This window comes from Salvelinus namaycush, chromosome 3, assembly GCF_016432855.1.
Source record: "Salvelinus namaycush isolate Seneca chromosome 3, SaNama_1.0, whole genome shotgun sequence".
In the NCBI taxonomy this organism is placed as follows: domain Eukaryota; kingdom Metazoa; phylum Chordata; class Actinopteri; order Salmoniformes; family Salmonidae; genus Salvelinus; species Salvelinus namaycush.
The window spans coordinates 48,843,691-48,868,155 of record NC_052309.1 but is presented as its reverse complement, the minus strand read 5'-3'; the positions used below and the strand labels follow the sequence as shown (position 1 = coordinate 48,868,155).

Below are 24,465 nucleotides of genomic sequence, written 5' to 3'. Positions count from 1 at the left end.
GGCTCTAACGCATTAGGGGCCTTATCACTATGAGCCAAAAGGGCAAACCCATGAAAACAGTCCGAAATCAGACCGACAGAGACACAGTGGAGAATGGCACCAAAGAGAATAAGCTAAGTATAGCATCCCCCAGACTACCCAGACAATCAATTGTAGCCCCGCAGAAACAGGAAGCATAGTTTAGGCTTGATTTGTTTGTCTGAAGTATTTTTCTTTATGAGAAGGCTTTGTTGCTCCTCCTTCTTCTCCAGATTTGGCTCCAGTATTTGGTGTTACACACCAGAATGGTGAGCTCACCAAGTAATTTGGGGTGAACACACCAATTTAGCCACTGTTTCCTTGGTGAATCACACTGTATTCTTCAAAGCTGTGCATGAGCTAATATGTCATTTGGTACTTTCAGGGCTTTGTGAAGCTTACGCTGAGTTTATGTCACACTTCATTATTTCTGAGCTCCTCCACCCCTTAGAAAAACAGAGGTTATGTTCAGAGCTGCTGAGGTCATAATGGTCATAACAGCCAAAGTCATGCTGCCTGTAACTAATTATCTGTCCTATACTGACAAAAATGTAGAATGTTTTACCTCTTCCCTGATACTACAGACTCTCATTTGTAAGATCTTGCCAGATCTCAAGTCAAGACTGGAGTCCTTGTGTCCGAGACCTCTCTCTCTCTGACCGCCCACCCTCTCCTGTCTTAATCAGCTGGAGACATTACCTCTTAATGCACCATCAGCAAGTTACCATGCATCATGTGGTTTTCCCATTCACTGCTAGTCTGACTGTGGCCAACTTCTCCCCAGATCCCCTTTTAAGACAAGCCCCCATTACTCTTCCTCGGTGGGCTCTGAGATCAAAGTTGATCCAGCGCTTTCCCACATTCACGGGGTAATCTGTGAATCTCCGTGAATGATATACGCTCCTCATAAAGCCAAATTGAAGTCAAGCTGGAGGATCACATACGATAAGAATAACAGTGGACTTATTTTGGATTTCTCCTCAAAGAGCCTCTCTCTCCCCCCACACAAGCTCATCTGTTGTAAATGCACATACTGTAGAAACTAACTGGCCAGTGACAACTACATTATCTTGGGAGGGTTTATATACAATGCCAAGAAGTCCTTGTGAACTGGCCGTGTTTGCAAAATAATGCTGACTATCTCCCACTCCAGACTGAGATGGCGTTTTATAGAAGCAATCTTCTCAGTTTTTCATAATGACAGTCATCAAAAGTGACGTCATGATACTTTAACTGGCTATAAAATAGAAAAATGATAACAGAGCGGTGACAAGTTTACTGCCAGGATTAACAATGGGTCAGAAAATGGGAAATCCCCAAAACAATGGAAGTATGAATCCAGAATTGTGCAGATAGAAATGTAATATACTGGAACAGCAATAATACTGTCAGTATTATTAGTACTATTAACTGTCAGGACTACACATCCAATTTCTATGAGAGAACACTTTGAAGATTGTGTAAATGGGAAATGAATGTAGCAGAATATAACACATTAGATCTGGTAAAAGAAAATACAAAGAAAAAACCAACCATTTTTTTGTACCATCATCTCTGAAATGCAAGAGAAAGGCCATAATGTATATTCCAGCCCAGGTGCAATTTAGATTTTGGCCACTAGATGGCAGCAGTGTACGTGAAAAGGTTTAGACTGATCCAATGAACCATTGCATATCTGTTCAACATTTTGTATCAAGACTGCCCAAATGTGCCTAATTGGTTTATTAATAACTTTTCAAGTTCATAACTGTGCACTCTCCTCAGACAATAGCATGGTATTATTTCACTGTAATAGCTACTGTAAATTGGACAGTGCAGCTAGATTAACAAGAATTTAAGCTTTCTGCCAATATCAGATATGTCTATGTCCTGGGAAATGTTCTTGTTACTTACAACCTCATGCTAATCACATTATCCTACGTTAGCTGAACCGTCCCGTGGGGGACCCACCGATCCTGAAGAAGTTTTAAAAAGGTATATATTTTTTATTTCTACTATAATGTAGATTGAAAGATAAAAGAGTGACAGCCAGTCAGTTGCAACTCATGTTTATTCAGGAACAGTTCATAACACCACATCACACCTCAACGTTTTTTTATTTTATTACCTGCCTTCTCTGGGTTTTGATACAACAGTAAAAAAAAAAAAAAGAACCTAAAAAAAACAATAACAAAGATCAAGTCAAACTAACATAAATATAATCACCACTTGGATGGCTTGAAGTTCCACGCCATCACTCATTAAAACACAATGACTTCCTCACAACCTCTTCCTCAGCTGATTGGGATAGCAAAAATAAAGCTCTCCTCGTCCTCCTCGCCTCTTTCTGAAAACATATTACAATCCCCTGCCTTGTCTGGGACAGGTAGACCAAACAGACGCATAGAAAAGAATTGTGAAAGAGAGTGACCCAGGGTTAAGCATGTCTGTCTTCCCCTTGGTGTTAGTTACCAAACTAAGGGCTGTCAGTCAGGTAGAGTGTACAGAAATGTGAAGACTCTCAGAGTGTTGAGATTTAAAACAGCACGACATTACGTTTCAATGTTATGTTCTTGAATGCAGGTTACGATGGTCTGCTGCTTCAAAACGAGATCCCACATTGCCATGAAAATAAAAAAAATAAAAGACAGAGGTGAATTACTGTTATTTCAAATCAGGTTTGTTACTTTTAATCATTTCATTTTCTTTATGTAGTAATGTTCACAAAGCTCAGAATTACAATTTCACGACCCAGGCCATGGAAGTTGAGCTTGGTACTTCTTGCGCATTTTCCTTTTACCCCCCAGATGACTTGCTAAACGGTATGTATAGGAACAGGCATTAAGCTTGAAGCAATGGCAAAGGACGGTTTCTCAATGGAATCTACAGCCAGGATGGAGCAGAGCGCAAGGGAAAATTAACCTGACAACCACTTCTACCAACATGCTATTACATGTTTACAAAATATCTGTATTACCAGCTGTGTTTTTATCTAGTTTCTTTTTTTTTTATCATTAAATGACTATCACTTCTGGTTCAACAACCCAGGGAGCCAGCGACAACATCATTCACAAAGCTACGTTACATTTACCATACATACTCACAGTGCCACCTATCAGTAATGGACGTTACTGTATGTTATTATTACACCGCTAGCGAACTACTGTATATCTGCAGACTAGCACTCAAAAAGGGTGACATTGAAAGCCGAGAACGTGATGGAAGAAAAAAACAAAGAATTGCTATGAGAAAAGCAGTATTACTTGTCCTAGGGAACAGGCATCAGAACACTGTGGTCACTGGTCATGACAGTTATCATGAGGTTCATTTAACTATATTATGGATTCAGAGTAGAACCGGAACAGTCAATGCACAGTTAAAACAACTACTAATGTTGACAGTAAGGGACAGTAATACACATTGATTACCTATATTCTGGTTATGACCATGCTCATGTAATTCCACGGCATACAAATTCAATCTTTGTGTAAAGGTTTTGCCAAATATCCTTCAAATTAACCTATTGTTCTAGTGACTGACCTGCAATTCCCTAGGAGGAGGAAAACGGTGCTTTAGAAGCTTAAGCAGGTAGCATTGTGGCTGGTAAGGCATGAGGATTCAGTGTTTTGCTCAACTCTTAACTTGTAACTAATCATGTCTCCGTCTTCTCCCAGTGGCTGTTGTCATCTTCTGACTGGTCTCGATCCTGGTTCAACCTCTTAGCTAAGGGATGTGATGTTGGAGCGACCACCGGGGGGAATTACGATGCGGCGTCCCGCTGGCCGGATGGGGAGATCCTCTGTGGTGGGGGGACCTGACACAGACATACATGATTTAGCGCTGTCTCTTACAGATTCCCCTCAACAAAGCCAGTTTCTCCACTAGCAACTAGCGTTCGTCATGAGACAAACCAACCAGGCGACGCGACCTTGGCACTCCTTGGCGACCTCTGGAATAAATCCCTTTTCGACCGCCAACGGGATTGGGATTAGCCCTGGATTAAATTGGCATAATGGACAAGGAGAGATTTACGCCTACTGTTTTAAATCGTACACTCTCTCCGGGCCAGGGACTAGTGTTTTACACTGTAGAACTCTACCACATCCTCTCTGCACGAAACACGGCCAAGGTTACTTCACATCTGGAGACAGAGAAGTATATCAACCCTGTGGCTGGTGAGATGAAGCCCTATTCTGCAGAGTCCTGTGAGTGTGCGTGTGTTTGCGTCTGTGTGTGCGCGCGCATGTGTGTGTTACGTTTGTGTGTGTGTGTACGCGGGTATATGTGCATGTGCTCTTGCATGTACTGGATGTGGACGAGAGGGGTATTTATTCCCAGAGTGAGTGGCTAGTATTCGAACAGGGGATTATCTTGGAAGCCAGAAGGAGAGAATAGGCCAGGTCTGGTTTATAAACACACAGCCTAGGAAAGGAAAGCAGGCTCTCTGGCTTTCTGGGAACGATGGGGATGAATGGAATAAACCCCCACTAGACTACAGCCATGGGGAAATACTTTCCAACGCAGGTCACCCTCCCTCCTCCTGCATCAGTGCATCACACATCAACTATTCCTGTTAAACTATTGTTTATTTGGCTCCTCCCTCAAAGGTTGTACTTTGAAAAGAGGTTGCAGATGTATGTAATCGCACTGTCACTCAACGCTCCACTAAGCTCTGCTATTGGTTATGTGAACGAACTTTAGACACATCAATTATCATCAGCCTCATTGTACCCGCTCATTAGATGAGCTTCATTAAACAGACAACAACTACGAAAGTGAGATGCCAGATGTCTGGACGGAAATCTTAGAACATACTGTAGTTGAATTAAGATGCATACAGAGAGAGGGAGAGAGAGAGAACCAAGACAAAGCTGCATCAAGCTGAAATGAATTAAATCAACCAATGTAAAAAAACTTTTTTTTTTTAAGATAACAAAAAGACTTGAGAAACATATAGAGCACTGTCTGGAAGTACCAAGATGGCTGGAGGACAAATGTCTTGTGCTGTGTGCATTTGTTACCTCAAACAAATCATGAAGGCAGAAAATTTGATTATGGTAAAATGTCAGATTTCACCCGAAGGCTATTTAATATTCCGCAGACAAATGGCAAAGTCGACCATGGCAACATATCAAGCGTGAATTGCATTGTAATGTGTCATTGTTGACTGTTGTTGAGTGTGTGTGTGTGTCAGGTTCCTGGTACTTCCTATGACGGCAAGGTATGGGAAGACAGATGGGTAAATGAAAAGGTTGCTGAAGCTCACCGCGTTGTGCAGGGTTACCTGCTAAGCTAAAGGCCGAGTGATGGAGGTTCCTCACGGGCTGCTTGGTGGGGGAGGTGCGGGCAGACGCTGAGGGGGTACCGCCACGGGACATAGGCGAGAAGTCAGACACGGGGCCATCATACATGCCCCTGGGCACTGCCCGCAGGACTGCCAGCTGAGAGAGAGGGGGGAGGGGGAAAAGGAGAGGTGGGGGGAGTGGAGAGGAAGAGAAAGAGAAAGTGAGAGGAAGAAGGAGGGATCGAGATGAAGAAGGAGAGAAAGAGAGATGAATTGGGTATCATTTCTGTTGGTAAGTTTACAACAGTTCTCCAAGACAATGCCTGTTTATAATTTGATTCATGGGTTTGTTTGTAGAACGCATTGTGCCTGAATCAAAATGCATATTTCACCCGGTGTTTTCCTAAGGAAAGCACTTCCAGATTTACTGACAGACAGACGCACTGCAGACTGAGACACTGTTCTTATTTGACATGCAAGCTTCTGTCCTCTGTCCTAGGATTATGTGACTGAGGAATTCCTGGAAGCTGAGCTACACTCTTAGAAAAAATAGTTCCAAAAAGGTTCTTCGGCTGTCCCCATAGGATAACCCTTTTTGGTTCCAGGTAGAACCCTTTTTGGTTCCATTTAGAACCCTCTGTGGAGAGGGTTCTAACTGGCAGTCAGTTGTTACAGTATACAACCCACAGCCAACAGCCAACTCCCCTGAGGTGAACCCTCAAGTCTGACGTAATACTTCTCTCTCAAACATCCCCATCCCCTCGTTCAATCCCCCCATTCTCCAGCACCTACATCAAAAGGATACGTGAGATCACCCAGAGAGGTAGTTAAGACACCATTACTGCATTTTCTGGCAATTCCCATCTGCATTACACACTCCCAATGCTATTTTTATCTTGTGCCTTCCAATTGGGGAGACAGACTTCCTATTATGCCCCCGAAGCCTGGAAACAGACAGACAGACATGCATCCAGCCCATAATGTATTGCTGTTATAGCTAACACCAGAGCGACTGCCAGAGGACAGACGTCCTATGTGTACACAATCAAATCAAATGTTATTTGTCACATGCGCCGAACACAACAGGTGTATCCGCGAAATGCTTACTTACAAGCCCTTAACCAACAATGCAGTTCAAGAAAAAGGGTTAAGAAAATATTTACCAAAGAAACGTAAGTAAAAAATAAAATAAAATAAAAGTAACACAATAAAATAACAATAACAAGGGAATATATACAGGGAATGACAGTACCGAGTCAGTGTGCGGGGGTACAGGTTAGTCGGGGTAATTTGTACATGTAGGTAGTGGTAAAGTGACTAGGGATAGATAATAAACAGCGAGTAGCAGCAGTGTAAAAACAAAGGGGGGGGGGGGGGGGGGGGGGGGGGTTCAATGTAAATAGTCCGGATGGCCATTTGATTAACTGTTCAGCAGTCTTATGGCTTGGGGGAAGAAGCTGTTAAGGAGCCTTTCGGACCTAGACTTGGCGATCCGGTTCCGCTTGCCGTGTGGTAACAAACTTTTCAGTCCCCTGAGGGGGAAAAGGTGTTGTCGTGCCGTCTTCATGACTGTCTTGGTGTGTTTGGACCATTATAGTTTGTTGGTGATGTGGACACCAAGGAACTTGAAACTCTCGACCCGCTCCAGTACAGCCCATCGACGTGAATGGGGGCCTGTTCGGCCTTCCTTTTCCTGTAGTCCACGATCAGCTCCTGGGTCTTGCTCACATTAAGGGAGAGGTTGTTGTCCTGGCACCACACTGCCAGGTCTCTGACCTCCCCCCTATAGGCTGTCTCATCAGTGTCGGTGATCAGGCCTACCATCATTGTGTCGTCAGCAAACTTAACGATGGTGTTGGAGTCATGCTTGGCCACGCAGACGTGGGTGAACAGGGAGTACAGGAGGGAATTGAGCACGCACCCCTGAGGGGCCTCAGTGTTGAGGATCAGCGTGGCAGATGTGTTGTTACCTACCCTCGCCACCTGGGAGCGGCCCGTCAGGAAGTCCAGGATCCAGGTGCAGAGGGAGGTGTTTAGTCCCAGGGTCCTTAGCTTAGTGATGAGCTTTGAGGGCACCATGGTGTTGAACGCTGAGCTGTAGTCAATGAACAGCATTCTCACATAGGTGTTCCTTTTGTCCAGGTGGGAAAGGGCAGTGTGGAGTGCGATAGAGATTGCGGTACGGGTTGGTGTGAAAACAGCTGAGATATATAAGTGCAGTCTGTCTCCATTGAACACACTGCTTTGGATTACCATTTCAGTATGTACATTGAGATTGACGGCATGTCTGATGATGTGTGGCATAGGCTGAGCCACAGCAGCAGCATGCATTCGCGCAAAGCTAAACCGCCTTGAAAGTAAAGCCGCACTGACATCTTCCATGTTTGTGGGTTCTGGATGGCTCATCTCAGCTCTACATCAGATTAGTCCTGATTAATCCCTAACCACTGAGAAAACACTTCCAGATGTCCGCAACTCGCGGACCTCACAGACCTTGCAGTCTTCAAATACTGTACTTCACACACCTCATACTAGTGGAGGCTGCTGAGGGGAGGAACGGCTCATGATAATGTCCGGAATGGAGTTAATGGTACGGTATCAAGGACATGTATCTTTTTTTTTCATGTGTTTGATACCGTTCCTTTCACTCAATTCCAGCCATTATTATGAGCCGTCCTCCCCTCAGCAGCCTCCACTGCCTCACATACCTCACAGTCCTCACAGTCCTTTACCTTGGCTCAGTGTCACATAGCAACACTCTGGCATGTAACAAACAATCCGCATAAAACATAAGACAGAACTGAAGAGTTGGGAATATGTTCATTGGAAATACTTGTATATTGTTTAATACTTTTATAAAGGGGAGACAGACTTAGGCTGTGTCTATACAGGCAGCCCAATTCTGATATTTTGCCACTAATTGGTCTTTTGACCAATCAGATCAGATCTTTTGCCCATAATTGGTCAAAAGATCAGAATTGGGATGCCTGTGTCAACACAGCCTTAGAGTACAGTAGATTCTGACTAGACAGGAGTAAGGAGAGAGACGCTAGCATCTTTTACCTGCTTCCTGGCCTTGATGCGCTTGTAGGCAAAGTCTGGGAAGGGGGTGCATGGGATGAAGCGACCGACCCCGGAGATGGCGTGCAGGTTCCCATCCTCCAGCACCAGCTTCCCCTGGCAAATCACCACCGAGGGGGCACCACGCAGCTCCATGCCCTCAAACACGTTGAACTCAGCAGCCTGGAAAACACACAAACACAGACACACACACACATTATACTTCAACTTGATATTGTATGTCTATGATCAGTGGTGTTAGGCCAACAAAAGAGAGGACAAAATCACAACAAAAACTTTAGATTTATCAAGCCTTGTCCCCCCCCCGTTGCACCCCAGTTAGTACAGTCCGTTATGCTGCCTTACTGTAGACTGCCTTACTGTAGAGATGACCTAACTTTAGCCATTCACAACACAACCCAGTAATACAAATGATGAGCAGCTGCAAGGCCTCTCTCTCGGGAGTTACCAAACTGAGGAAATGACAGTACAGCGGTGCAGAAGCAACCGGCTCCAACGTCAACGCAATTATTTCCAGTTTTCTGCAGTCTGACATTAGTCACTCGTCTGAAACAAATGGAGCCGAAGAGTTTACAGTAGTTTACATCAGTGTGTCTTTGTGGACTGAGATGATCAAGTACGGCAAAATAAACAGGGACTCTGAAACGCATGACCTCATGGCTACGCACCACATTATGAGCCGACAGGCTAATTCCGATAGAGATGGCAAATTCCACTAAAGCTAATCAGACTTGGATGTTTTGCTCATTAAACTGGTCTGACGAGAGGCCATTAAATTTCAATTCAATTTAATTTAAGCCTCTTATTGGCATGGGAAACATATGTTAACATTGCCAAAGCAAGTGAACTAGACAATAAACAAAAGTGAAATAAACCATAAAAATGAACATTAAACATTACAATCACAAAAGTTCCAAAAGAATAAAGACATTTCAAATGGCATATTATGTGCAAGTAGTTAATGTACAAAAGGGAAAATAAATAAACATTAATATGGGTTGTATTTACAATGGTGTTTGTTCTTCACTGGTTGCCCTTTTCAAATCTTGCTGCTGTGATGGCACACTGTGGTATTTTACCCAGTAGAAATGGGAGTATATCAAAATTGGGTTTGTTTTCAAATTCTTTGTGGATCTGTGTAATGTGAGGGAAATATGTGTCTCTAATATGGTCATACACTGAGCAAGAGGTTAGGAAGTGCAGCTCAGTTCCCACCTCATTTTGTGGGCAGTGTGCACATAGCAGGTCTCTTGAGAGCCAGGTCTGCCTATGGCGGCCTTTCTCAAAAGCAAGGCTATGCTCACTGAGTCTGTACATAGTCAAAGCTTTCCTTAAGTTTGGGTCAGTCACAATGGTCAGGTATTCTGCCACTGTGTACTCTCTGTTTAGAGCCAAATAGCATTCTAGTTTGCTCATTTTTTTTGTTAATTCTTTACAATGTGTCAAGTAATAATATTTTGGTTGAGTCTAATTTTGTTGCTGTCCTGGGATTCTGTGGGGTCTGTTTGTGTTTGTGAACAGAGCCCCAGGACCAGCTTGCTTAGGGGACTCTTCTCCAGGTTCATCTCTTTGTAGGTGACGGCTTTGTTATGGAAGGTTTGGGAATCGCTTCCTTTTAGGTGGTTGTAGAATTTAACGTCTCTTTTCTGGATTTTGATAATTAGCAGGTATCGGCCTAATTCTGCTCTGCATGCATGATTTGGTGTTTTACGTTGTACACGGATTATATTTTTGCAGAATTCTGCACGCAGTCTCAATTTGGTGTTTGTCCCATTTTGTGAATTCTTGGTTGGTGAGCAGACCCCAGACCTCACAACCACAAAGTGCAATGGGTTCTATAACTGATTCAAGTATTTTTAACCAGATCCTAATTGGTATGTCAAATGTTATCTTCTTTTTGATAGCATAGAAGGCCGTTCTTGCCTTGTCTCTAAGCTCGTTCACAGCTTTGTCAGACCCAGGTCTGCCAGAATCTTTGCAAAAGATCTAGGTGCTGTTGTAAGTCCTCATTGGTTGGGGACAGAAGCACCAGATCATCAGCAAACAGTAGACATTTGATTCTAGTAGGATGAGGCCGGGTGCTGCAGACTGTTCTAGTGCCTTCGCCAATTTGTTGATATATATATTGAAGATGGTGGGGCTTAAGCTGCATCCCTGTCTCACCCCACAGCCCTGTGGAAAGAAATGTGTGTTTTTTGCCATTGTTTTGGTTTGTTTGTTTGTCAATTTGTTTGTCAATTCTATGTGTTGTTTTGAGACAGAGAGCCTATTGAGGCAGAGATGAGTGGAGTCATGGACACACAGGCCCAGTTTGGCTGGGAGGACAGAGGAAAAGAGGAGGCGGGTTGGCAGGCGGCTGGGCAGGCCGTCTCTGTAGAGATGAGACCATGGTTCTGCCTTAATTAACAACATCTGTGTGAGAAGAGAGAGAAATAACCCTCCTGCTCCTCCTCCTCTTCATTCCTCATCATCCAGTCGGCCTGTTTCTCATACGCCTCTATTTGGCATACAAAGACAAACAGCTGCCATCGCACAGCTGGGGCTAATGAATCCAAGCATCACTCTACCCGTTCTCTCTCTTTCTTGCACTTTCTCTCTGTCTCACTTTCTCTCCCACTTTTTTCCTACTCCCTTTCACTCTCGCTCGTTCTCCCTGATCCATTTCCCCCTCCCTCTATACTCCTGCCACTAAACTCTCTTCCTCCATCTATCGTTCTGTCCCCCCCATTGTCAGTTTGTTCCTGTGCACACGGCCCTGGTGTTTTAGCGTGTTCCAGATTCAGCCCAGGACAGGACATAAGGCCTGCCAAGTATGATGTCATGGCCTGGCTCTCTGTGCAACAACATAAACAAAGCTAACCAGAATCAAAACATTTCAGATAACTGAGGATACTTGTATTTACTAAGGAGGGAGGGATACACAGATATAATGGTATAAAGCGCTGAACTACTGTGTACAATAGATCACTGTAGCTATTATAAACATGGACAGGAGCCCCAGTTCTTATGTTATGTGTTCTTGTGTGCTGTTCTGTTGTCTGGAGGGGCTACACACAGGAAATGAGAAGGTGACATCATTCTGTAAGAACCTTTGGTCTCGCTGTATATTTTCTATAAGTGGAAAAATCACTGAAAACATGTCCAATCTTTTTCCAGCTCTTTCTTTCTCTCCCTCTCTTTTTTTCGTTCTCTCTCTCTCTCTCTCCCTCTGTTTTTCTTTCTCTCCATACCTCTTCATCGGACTCCGCTGCTTTTCTCTTAGGTCTGTCTCTCGTTCCCTCAATCTCTGTGGCTGCAGGAGGAAGTGCAGAAGGCTTGATTTCCTGAGTGGACACATCCTCTGTTTAACCCTGTACTGCTCTGTATTCTCTGGGCTCCTGTGTGATCCACGCTTCACTTCCTGTCCTTGTGATTAGGGACGAGGGACAAGAGAGATGAGCTGAACAACACACAGTGGTGGCTGCTCACAACATGGCTAGCGAACATAAAAAACGACCTCAAAGCCAATTATTTGAAAAATGAATATGACTCTCCCCCCCCCCCCCCCCAAACATAGTGAAGTATTGCCTTTGAGAGGAGTACGGCTAAGAAAAAGGGCGAAACATTGTTTTGTTTTCCTACAACAGTAACATCTCCTCTCTCTCCTCAGCCGCATTCATCAACCCCTGCATTCTAAGAGGTCTCTCTCCAGCAGCAGTAATGGAGGATAGTGAGGGCCAATGGTGTGCGCTTTAGTAGCTGTGGACGTCTACAGGGAGTTATTTTAGGAGGAACTGAACTGTCACTGGGAGCAGGCCAGCGCTTTTCTCTCTCGCTCTCTCTCTTTCTCGCTCGCTGTCTCACACTCCTCTGGAGAACCATGTTACCTTTGCAGCTACGCAGCTCTCAGACCAGAACTGAATGTCCACAATGACCACCAGCCAGAGCTCACCAGGCCTGCTATAATGTTTGTCAGAACATCTGTGGTAGTAGAAGTCAAAGGCACTCCTCCTCCATGTCCTGTTAAACCACAGTGACCTGAATGTCCTTGATGAGTGCTGACTGCTACAATGAAAAGTGAAATGGACTTTAAGCTCATTGAACATTGTGGCTGAAATGTTGCCTATATGAGGGACTATTCGACTTTGGCGTATTCAGTCCCTTTCATTCAGTGTAGCCCCTTTTTTTTTTTTTTTTTTTTTTTTTTTTTTCTTTGGGGTGGATCAGCTTAATATTGCGGAAAGAATGTTGCTTCCAATGTAATTGTCTGCATCATTTCCAATCCCCCATATTTTTTGGGGTAAATATATATATCCATACACGCATGCATACATATATACATATATACATACACATACCTATATAGACATACATACTTTTTTAAAGAATATACCTTTATTATTATTCCCCGCAACCCTACCACCGCTCCCCCAATTGGAGTAAACTAATAAACACTTCTGCTTTTACCTTCAATTTATACATCTTATACCTATTTTACAGACACAGACTACTTTATAATAGTTCTCTCTTGTTTGTTCTTAGTCCTTCCTCTATTTCTGTTGTCCATCCAATTTTATTTCCACTTGTAACTGTGCTATTTCACAAAAGCTCCGCACCTATACACATTTCACAGATCCCGTATGCCCTACATTGTTTATCTTGTTATTAGTCCCACCCTTCAGTTCCACTCAATCCTTCCCATCTATCTTCCAACATCATCCATTTCGGATTTTTATTTGCCATATATTTTTCAACTGTGCTGTGATGCTTCACAAAAGATTTGAACCTTCCTATTCTCATAGCTTCTACAGATTGTAAATTAAAAATAAACATTTTTGCTAAAATAATTATTATATTATTGATTGATTGACTATGGCTTTTCAAATCCCCCAGTATTGCTATCTGTAGCGTTAGTTCTAGGCAAATGTTGCAATTCTTCAGCCATTCCTGGACCTGTGACCAAAAACGAGCTACATATGGACAATACCAAAATAAATGATCTAATGACTCTGCCTCCTCACAACAGAATCTGCAGAGCTGGGAAGATTGTATACCCCATATATATAACATTCTATTAGTTGCAAGAATTTTGTACAGTAATTTAAATTGAAAAATTCGAAGTTTTGAATCAGGCGTTGTTTTGCGTATCAATTCATAAACCATGTGCCATGGAATGGGTACATCGAAAATCTCTTCCCAACTATTTTGCAATTTATATGGCACAGCTGTCAGTTTTTTGGTCCTTAAATGAAATTGGTATATGTTTTTATTTATCACACTTTTCTTTAACCATTTATGTTCTTTAATACAGGGCCGACATACAAGTTCCTTACTTTTTTCCCCTTCTACTTGCCTCTTCCATTTTTGTGGTAATGCTGCAATTAATTGGTTGTAATTTTGGGTAGAGCAGACATTTCCATATGTCTGTGTTAGCTGCATGTGTGACATAACTCCACCAGTCCTATTTATGATATCATTCACAAAAATTATACCTTTTTTAAACATTTCTTCGATAAATACAGTTTTTTTATCAATTACTATATTTGAATTTAACCACAATATTTGTTGTACTATTTGTTCCGTCCTTTCAGGTGGATTAAACTGAAATTGCAACCAACTTTCTAAGGCTTGTTTAAAAAATAAGGATATTTTGGAGATTATTTCCTTTTCAAACAACCGAAAGTGAGCAGGTGTAATCTGAATAAAGGGAAAAAGGCCCTTCTTGAACATAGGATGAGACATTCGTACCAATTTACTAGAGAACCAGTTTGGATTTAAGTATAACTTTTGTATGACTGATGCCTTTAGTGAGAGGTCTAATGCTTTAATATTTAATAATTTCTGCCCTCCGAATTCATATTCGTTATATAAATAGGCCCTTTTAATTTTATCTGGCTTGCCGTTCCAAATAAAATGGAATATTTTTTGTTCATATAATTTAAAAAGCAGGTCACTAGGTGTAGGCAAAACCATAAGCAAATAGGTAAACTGTGATATGACTAAAGAGTTAATCAGGGTGATTTTTCCACAAATAGACAAGTATTTTCCTTTCCATGGTAGCAAGATCTTATCTATTTTTGCTAACTTTCTATAAAAATTTATTGGAGTGAGATCATTTCTTTCTTTTGGGATTTTTATACCGAGTATGTCCACATCTCCGTCAGACCATTTAATTGGTAAACTACATGGCAATATAAAATGTGTATTTTTTAGTGATCCAATACGTAATATGGTACATTTATCATAATTTGGTTTTAATCCAGAGAGGATAGCAAAGGTATCTAGATCCTCTATGAGGCCGTGGAGAGACTCTAGTTGTGGTTTTAAAAGAAAACATGAATCATCAGCGTACAATGACACCTTAGTTTTTAAGCCACGGATTTCTAATCCATTAATATTAATGTTTGATCTAATTTTAACAGCTAACATTTCGATGGCAATAATAAATAGATATGCCGATAGTGGACAACCTTGTTTTACTCCTCTAGATAGTTTAAAACTTTCTGAGATGTAGCCATTATTTACTATTTTACACCTAGGGTTACTATACATAATTTTAACCCATTTTATAAGAGATTCCCCAAAATTGAAATATTCTAGGCATTTATATATAAACTCCAGTCGTACTTTATCAAAAGCCTTTTCAAAATCAGCTATGAAAACCAGACCTGGTGTCCCCGATATTTCATAGTGTTCTATTGTTTCCAGTACTTGCCTTATATTATCTCCAATGTATCGTCCATGTAAAAAACCTGTCTGATTAGGATGAATAATATCTGACAAAACTTTTTTTATTCTATGCGCCAAGCATTTTGCTAGGATTTTTGCATCGCAACACTGAAGTGTAAGAGGTCTCCAATTTTTTAATTGGACTGGATCTTTATATATACCACTTGGGTCCTGTTTCAGTAATAACGATATCAGACCTTCTTGTTGCGTGTCTGATAATCTACCATTTATATAGGAGTGGTTAAAACAAGCTAATAATGGTCCTTTGAGTATATCAAAAAAAGTTTTGTATACTTCCACTGGTATGCCATCCAGCCCTGGAGTTTTCCCATCCTTAAAGGCCCCAATTGCATCAAGCAGTTCCTCCTCTGTAATTTGGCCTTCACATGAGTCTTTCTGTACAGATGTTAATTTTACATTATTAATAGGAAAAAAATCCATACAATTAGTTTCAGTTAGTGGAGATGGAGGAGCCTGAAACGAAAACATATTCTTAAAGTACTTTACTTCCTCTTTCAAAATATCATTTGGTGAATCATGCGTGACTCCATCATTTGTAACAAGTTTTAATACATTTTTTTTGGTAGCATTTCTATATTGAAGATTGAAAAAGAATTTGGTGCATTTTCCCCCATATTCCATCCAGTTCGCTTTATTTTTATAATATATTACACTGGATCTTTCTTGAATAAGTTCCTCCATTTCTTTTTGTTTTTCCTCTAACTTATTCTGTGCCTCTATGGTACCGTTTTTATTGCTATCTAACTGTACTGTTAGTCCTTCAATTTCCTTTGTTAATATGGACTCTTTTGATCTAAATTCCCTTTGTTTTATAGATGAGTACTGAATTGCATGGCCTCTAAAGGCACACTTAAAAGTGTAAAAGTGTAGCCCCTTTATGTATTTGCCTATGTAGTCCATGTCAATTGTCATTGTACGTTTTTATGTATTTGACAGATGTTTGACCTTTGACCTCTTACCGAGTTGTGCGTCTTGGCGGTGATGGTGCGGACAGCGTCCGAGTCCCAGATGACCAGGTCGGCGTCGGAGCCCACGGCAACCCGGCCTTTACGGGGGTACAGGTTCAGGATCTTGGCGGCGTTGGTGCTCGTCACGGCAACAAACATGTTCTCGTCCATCTTGCCGGTGGTCTGAGTGAACCGGAAGAAATGCTAACGGTGAAATGCTAGCTAAGCAAAGATGCTTTTGCAGCTGACTGGTGGGCGTGGGCACTCTGGTAGTCTCACGCAAGAACACACGCGCACACGCACACACACACACACACACGCTCCTGTCAATGCTAGTGCCGAGACCATGTGTTTTTGCCTGAAGGGAGACTTAAGTGTGAATAATTCATCTGAATTTCAGAGGCAAAGCAGCACCACAACTTTTCATTCATAACACAGCTGTCCATAAATACAAACCAAAGTCTGTTTGCACATGAAAGAGCAAGAACGAGAATGAGAAAAGGAAGAGATCTATACTGTTCTAAGCAGGGTGAAGGGCCGGGGGGACAGATCCAGAGATAGAGAGAGAGAAAACAAGAGCACTCATAGAAACACAAAACCACTCTACCAGATGGATTAGGGAAGAGGAGAAAGGAGAAACTGCGGTGAACTGTGGACACAGTGCAGCATAAATTTCAAGGAGTGGGGTACTTAGAGAGTAGCTAAGAGGGTTAGAGGGAGCAAGGTAAAAAAAAGGGTCGGTGAGAGGTAGTGAAGCTAACGGCACTCTATTCCCTATACAGTGCACTACTCTTGATGAGAGCTATATGGGCCTTATAAAGGGAATAGAGTGCCATTTGAGACGCAGCCAAAGAAAGAGAGAGATAGACACGTGCCATGCAGATAGTGGTCCAGCCATCCTCTCATCCTCACCACTGCCTTGTCCCAGATGAGGGACATCCTCTCCTCCACTCCGTTCACGCCCTCAGGGATCTGAGTGAAGTCATCCTTCCCTATGGCCTTCTGGGCCACGCTGAAGGTGCAGTGGGCACTGCCAGTCACGTTCAGGTCACCACTGAGAGAGAGAGAGAGAGAGCAAGAGAGAGAGAGAGAGAGAGCGAGAGAGAGCGAGAGCGAGAGCGAGAGCGAGAGAGAGAGAGAGAGAGAGAGAGAGAGAGAGAGAGAGAGAGAGAGAGAGAGAGAGAGAGAGAGAGAGAGAGAGAGATGATTAAAAAGAGTAAACTCAGACCGGTAAGATTTGCTTTAGCTGTGATTTGTGATCCCTTCAGTTTATTCGATATAGAAAAGCTGGAAAAGTTCATAATTAGCTGGAGTAGCACAGACAAAGTAGGTGAATTAGTCTGAGTCAAGTGCCAAGGTCTCCTCCTATCAGTTATCGATGTCTTCCCTTTCTTACAGAGCACTCAAACTTTCCTAGCAGACAAACAGTCCCACTTGTGCAACCATCAGACTATCTATCATGAGGTTGGAAGTGCCTCCAGAACCCTTACAGCTTGCGATGGATGAAGTCATAGAGCCAGTGGCGGTTCTAGCTTGTATGGCTCCCAGGGCGAACCCCCCACCCCCCCCCCCTTCAGCAACAATATGTCTGTGAAACTATATATTCACAGTATTATGAATGAATTGTGGTTTATTTGGTAGCATTTCGTAGTGTGACTGATTTTATTAATTGCATTTGTACAAAGTTAAAGATGCGCGATTTGATAGATTCCCCCTACCTCGGGCTTCCAGTGGGGAGACCAGAGGTCAACCTACCCCCGCCCCCCTCCCCAGAGACCTTCCCAGGCAGTAGCCTGCCTAACAAACTAGAATCAGGGCGCCCACTCCAACAAGGTTAATTGACCCACAGTCCCACACGGTGACATGATATCATTGACATCATGTGCAAATAAATGAGCGATAGAAAACCGAACGTGCAAATTATTTCCCCCCGGCAAAATGCCGCCCTGGGCGGCTGCACATGTCACCTATACCTAAATCCGCCACTGCATAGAGCACATACAGGACAGATGCAGCGTGGACAGGTGAGCTTAGTGTAGTGTTATTCAGTCAACAGGGGGCGCTCTTTACCTGGCCAGTAACGTGTTCAGGTAGTCCGGGGTGGTGGGGTCCGGGCTGAGTGGGGGTGATGTCACAAAGGAGGCGGCCTTGGCCCAGTTCTTGCTCCAATAGTGTGTCCCGTCAGTCCCGAGGCTGGCCGTGATTGGCTCGCCGAACACAACGTTACCTGGGGGAAAGTTGGTCACCCAGGGTGAGGATACATCGAATCAAGTCGCCTCATCCTCCTGAAAATGTACTCACTCGTTAACTAAATCTCCCACTTACCAGGTTGATCTCACATTAATAAACACATTTGAACGAAAGGAATAATCGAATCTAACTGAAAGGTCTGGCGAAACAGCTGAAATAGCTTGTAGTAAAGATCTGATGTTCTCCAAGCGAGTCTCTCTCTCTGGGCTCTGACATGACACATCTGATGTCAGCACTGAGGAACAGGGTCAGCCAGGGACGAAAGCAAGGCCTCCCGGGACCACATCTCCGTGCCAGGCGACCCTCACATGCGTCCTACATGAGGACATGCAAACAGCATTTTTCCCCTCTCTGCCTCTTCCTCAAAACGTGTCCATCTTTCTCTCCCCCACGCACAAAAGGCCCGCTCTCTCTCTCCCTGCTCCTCTGTGATGAATGGCGGAGACAGGTTTCTGACAGTTTGCTACGGTGGACCCCAGGAAATAAGGTAGGGATTCTTCTCAAAACAGGCCTCCTTCTATCCGGTCTGTCTACTAGACCAGACCAGGCCTATGGTGTAAATCTAGAGCATGAACCAAAACACCACAATCAGCACATATGTGGCACAGACGCATTCCTATCCTCCAACAGAATAGAAGACTTACGGAGGCAGCGGTGAAGTTGCACTACCTTTAAGGCCCATGCAGGTCCAAGGACATACTGTAGCTCTCGTGTTCTGATACGATGGATATTGTTTCCAGGCATTCACTGTGACTTTCAAATATAGAATTCAGCTGCCTGATTGACATGCTAATTGCAGCACAATGCCAGTCAGCCACACTGGGAACCTGTGTACCTTTTTTCCTGGCCTGTGAGATGATGTCGGCAGCACTCTTGCTCATGACCCTGGTCACGTACAGGGGGCAGTTGGTCTGGCTGGCAATGGTGATGGCACGGAATACAGCCTCCGCCTCCAGCTAGATGGGGGGGGGGAATCGACGGATACAGTGACACACACGCATGCATGCAGGCAGACAGGGACAGACGGACAGGCAGGCAGTCGGACACATATAGAACAATCGATTAGTCTAAGAACAGATTCAACTAAACCTGGACTGGCAACCTCACCTATTGCCAGTGCACTTGTGTTCTGCTGTAACCCAGTCTGGAGATGCTCACGGATGCAATGCCAGCTTTGATATGGGACCAAGCTCCACTCTGTTAGTGGTGCTGCGGTATCACATTGTTTTGTTTGTTCCAATAATTACAATTGGAAGAATTACCAGAGTGCATTTTTTTCTATATATCATTTATTTTACTTTTGGTCCGTATTTGTCAGCGAACAGATGTGCAAACGTGCATGCATACCTTACTGATTCCACACAATTCCGCTGGCACACACACACACGCACAGACACACACACAGACAGACACACACACACACAGACACACACACACACACACACACACACACAGACAAACAGACGTATTGTGTATAGTGGTAGAGATACTCTTAATGATCGGCTATGAAAAGCCAGCTGACATTTACTCCTGAGGTGCTGACTTGCTGCACCCTCGACAACTACTGTGATTATTATTATTTGACCATGCTGGTCATTTATGAACATTTGAACATCTTGGCCATGTTCTGTTATAATCTCCACCCAGCACAGCCAGAAGAGGACTGGCCACCCCTCATAGCCTGGTTCCTCTCCAGGTTTCTTCCTAGGTTTTGGCCTTTCTAGGGAGTTCTTCCTAGCCACCGTGCTTCTACACCTGCATTGCTTGCTGTTTGGGGTTTTAGGCTGGGTTTCTGTACAGCACTTTGAGGTATCAGCTGATGTAAGAAGGGCTATATAAATACATTTGATTTGATTTGATTATAGTTTCCCACCTCCTCTGGCCTGCTCAGCACGTGTCCCTCTGGTCCAGTGATTCCCATCTCCAGTATGCGTGCCTGCTCCTGTGGGACAGACAGACAGACAGCAGAACCGTGTTCATCCGAATTCACCCCAGCCTCTGGCACACACACACACACACACACACACACACACACACACACACACACACACACACACACACACACACACACACACATGCGTACACACCCGCATGCCCGCCCTCCTTCACGCACGCATGCACACACACACACACACACACCAGCACCACAAACAGACATATGGCAGTATCTAACCCTGCATCAATAACACATTGCATGGATAGATGCCCGGGCAGGGAGAAAGTGGTGAGTGGTTAACTGTTGTATGGAGCTTTTCACCCTCATATTCACCCTTGACAGCTTTGGGGTAACTTTGGGACATGATACTGGGGCTCAGACAGCGAGGAAGCAGGCTTTATAGTCCCGCCAGACAGATCCCAGACACTCTAAATCTCGGAGGGAATCAGAACCAGCTATTAAGGTTCACCCAGCTCCCTCCCAGGACCCTACAGTCAGTCCTAACACAAAGTAACATAAACCGCATCCACAACATTACTTGTCAGTGTCCTGCACTAACCCCTCTCAACCTCACTGTTTCCCTTTCCTTTTGATACAGTATCTATGGGAGTCTTTTTAGTCTGGGGGAACAGGACAATGTATGACTGGATGGTGATGCACTGTGATAAAGGTCAAAGGTTAAGCCAGGGAGGAGAGGAGGGGGGGTGGGTGGTTGTTGTGACAGGTGGGTTACCTCGGCGATGATCTCTCCATTCTCAGCATGGACCTGCACAATGCCACCCATCTCTCCCAGGAAGGTAAAGATCTCATACAGCTGTAGAGACACATTCATAGAACATAGTAGAAACATGAATGGAACATAGTAGAAACATTAATATAACACAGTAAGGTGAAAGGTCGCAGTCCACCCACATCAGATCACACATAGGAAGCCACACGATGGCTGCTATAATAAACTACCAATTACTGGGTGGTCACAAAACATGACTAAACTAGCCTTGCGTGGGCTGCTCTAGTCTAAAATAGTCTAGCATTACCACAGTGCCTCCATATAGGCCTCATGATTTGCAGACATGGTCATTTTTTCCATTGATTATAGTCTGGTGGGACTGTCATCCACGTGCTTGCCAAGCAGAGCCGAGCAGGGCTCACCAACATGGTATGTTGCTGTAGGCTATTTAGCATACTGTACCTCACTGTTGCTCATCTGGTAGAAGTCCTTATAGGCCATGTAGACCTGGAAAGAATTCACACCTGAGAGAGAGAGAGAGAGAGAGAGAGAGAGAGAGAGAGAGAGAGAGAGAGAGAGAGAGAAAATAGAAAGAAAGGAGAGAAAAAAGAGAGAAAGAGAAAGAGAGAAAAAAAGAGAGAAAGAGAGAAAAAAGAGAGCGATAGAGAGAGAAAAGAGAGAAAGAGAGAGAGATAAAGAGAGAAAAAAGAGAGCGATAGAGAGAGAAAAGAGAGAAAGAGAGAGAGATAAAGAGAGAAAAAAGAGAGCGATAGAGAGAAAAGAGAGAAAGAGAGAGAGATAAAGAGAGAAAAAAGAGAGCGATAGAGAGAGAGAGAAAAGAGAGAGAAAGAGAGAGAGATAAAGAGAGAAAAACGTGAGAGAGAGAGAGAAAAAAAAGAAAGAGAGAGAGGGATAAAGAGAGAATAAAGAGAGAGAGTGAGAGAGAAAAGAGAGAGAGAGAGAGAGAGAGAGAGAGAGAGAGAGAGAGAGAGAGAGGGAGAAAGAGAAACAACGCAAAGTGAGAACAGTCCTGTGAGAATGACAGTTTATTCATGGAGCCCAACAAATGATTCCTCGTCAGGCCTGTATCCCTTCAGCCAAAGTGACTGGAGTTCAGGGCCTGACTGTCATTACCAGAAAATGATCACTGAATTATCACAGTGAATTATTGGAATGTTTTTTTATGTGCCTATTCATCCGGTAAGCGATGGGTTGCCAACTGATGATATGACACGAAAATATTCACCAAGAGGCCTGTCTTCTGCTCTCTGGACACTGTGGCTGTGTTGGGGCGGCCTAACTGGCCAGTCCACTCTGCCCTGTGGCTGAGTTATCTAGCTGGGCGTGAAACCACAGAGGGTCCCCTCAGCCCTCAGAGGACCACACCCTCCTGCAGATGGACAGTGGTGTTTGGGTTTGGCCAGGTATGGACCACAGATCCTGGGAGCGGACTGGACGCCAGGACCAGGACGCGTGTGGCTGGGGGACGGACTGAGATTATGGGCCAGAGACAAGGAGGAGGAGGAGGAGGAGGAAGAGGAGGCGGAAACCACTACTGCTGATCGCTTGCATTGGCTTCTGCCAGTAGTAACCCTGCTCATCTCGATTAGGTATAATAGCGCTGTCTGTCTGCCTGTCTGTCTGTCCATCCATCTGACGGAACATCCGTCTGTCTGCTAGATACAGTGCTGGGACTGTAAACCCTTACACTGCAGCAGCACTAAGGGACTTTCTCTAAGGAGGCTTAACTCTTTGTCTGGATCCAAAGAGGATTCCCAATGGATCCTCACCTCTAAACTTAAAAGCACGATCCTCTCCATCCAGTTTATATTCAGACTGACAGATATTTGTGATAAACAGCACCCTGCCTAACCCTTTGGTAGCGGACACGTTTCCTCCCAAGCATACTGAAATAAAATCCACTTTCATTTCCATATACTGTCCGACTGTCCCCTTGTTGGTGTGAAGCTGGTCATTACCTTTCTCCTTGAGCAGTGTGTCTACTTCCTGCTTGACGCTGTCGTTCCAGTGGGTGATGTCCACATGGAGGGAGTAGTCACAGCAGGTCTTTTCATCGGCCCAGCTCCTCCACTGGTCAAAGGCCTCGATCAGACTGTTGCCCGGCTCTGGGATCACATGGTCCACTGCAGGCAGGGAGGAAAGGAGAGATAGAGAGATATGGATTAGGGAGTGTAGGAGAGAGGGAGAGAGAGAGAGAGGGAGAGAGAGTGAGAGGGAGAGAGACAGACAGACAGACAGACAGACAGACAGACAGACAGACAGACAGACAGACAGACAGACAGACAGACAGACAGACAGACAGACAGACAGACAGACAGACAGACAGACAGACAGACAGACAGAGCGAGTGACAAAGGGAGAGACAGGATGTTACTAGTGCTGCTTGTCCTGTTTGTGTTATATAACTCACAATGCCAGTGTCTCCTCTGCCAGTGGCTTTCAATACAATGTCAGACGTCAATGGAAATGTCTGTATGTCTGAGTGTGTGCTTGGGTTACATCGACTTCACAGTTCATTTTAGTGTGAGGCTCAGATCAGCTCAAGAGATGAAGAGAAATGCCCTCTCGTCTCTGATGTAATCTATGCGCCTGCTGCCCTGACCACCTGACCACTTCCTGATCCAATTAAAGACCGCCCAATCTCCCCAGATCCCTCTGAGTGTGATAATGCGATCTCGAGTCAACAGCAACCAAGAAAAGAGATGTTGTTTACTATGTTGACTCTCTGACCGAGGCTTTATCGCTTGTTACTCTGTGTCGCAGACGTGAATGGGGGGGTGAATAGGCTAATGGAGCACATGAGTGAGCTGGAGGCAGTTCTGCCTTCACAGGGTCACAGACACCAGACAGTTCAGTACCAGTTGGTCATAGTGAGTCATTCCTATCTACCAGCGCTTCCATCTGTGTGTTCGGCCCATTTTTTGGAGCTTGGGCTGGGATGCCTCACACACAGCTCGCCTATTTCCACGGGACTTGTGTTTCACTACGTACGCCCCCCTAGCCCCTCCTCGTTCCCCCACCCTCCCCACGGCCTTTGTGTGGTCCCCTGGACTGCTGCCCACACTAGCTGATTTAGGAGAGCTCAGAGACCCTCTACCCCCCCCCCCCCCCCTTATCTCGTCCTCTGGCTTTCTCTCTCTCTCTCTCTCTCTCTCTCTCTCTCTCTCTCTCTCTCTCCTCCTCAATGGATAAAGCTGCCACATGGCTGCCCCCTCACAATCTACGCTGTGTTTCGTCTACAATCTCACACTGCCACAGCCGAGTAGCGTGGATTATAATCTTGCCTCAATTCTCAACTAAAATCAGATAATAACCACAGACACACAGTAAACAGTACGATTCAGACTTTCTGTCTAAATGGTTGAATTGCCCTAATGAATATGGATGTAATTGATACAGGAGTCTTTCCATGTCATGAGGGTAGTTAACTACAACAATCCCTCCTATGGGGCCCCTGCTGTCTGTTACTGTGATACCCTCAGACCTCCCA

The 24,465-nt window shown here is 44.2% G+C and overlaps 1 protein-coding gene across 2 annotated transcripts in view; it reads right to left on the bottom strand.

Moving 5' to 3' along the window:
* Window positions 1-2,154: 2,154 nt before the first annotated feature.
* Window positions 2,155-24,465, bottom strand: part of dpysl3 (dihydropyrimidinase like 3) — a 31,764-nt gene continuing 9,453 nt past the window's right edge. The window contains exons 4-14 of one of the 2 annotated variants that reach the window (XM_038977993.1): window positions 22,934-23,098; window positions 21,417-21,478; window positions 20,958-21,038; window positions 20,162-20,230; window positions 19,124-19,244; window positions 18,109-18,265; window positions 16,951-17,092; window positions 16,051-16,221; window positions 8,345-8,524; window positions 5,264-5,438; window positions 2,155-3,811 (exon numbers count right to left, since the gene is read on the bottom strand). In XM_038977993.1, the coding sequence (XP_038833921.1) occupies window positions 3,717-3,811; window positions 5,264-5,438; window positions 8,345-8,524; window positions 16,051-16,221; window positions 16,951-17,092; window positions 18,109-18,265; window positions 19,124-19,244; window positions 20,162-20,230; window positions 20,958-21,038; window positions 21,417-21,478; window positions 22,934-23,098 (1,418 nt within the window). In that variant the 3' untranslated portion in view covers window positions 2,155-3,716. The remainder of the gene's footprint in view (window positions 3,812-5,263; window positions 5,439-8,344; window positions 8,525-16,050; window positions 16,222-16,950; window positions 17,093-18,108; window positions 18,266-19,123; window positions 19,245-20,161; window positions 20,231-20,957; window positions 21,039-21,416; window positions 21,479-22,933; window positions 23,099-24,465) is intronic. The other variant, XM_038978002.1, reaches the window with a different exon arrangement.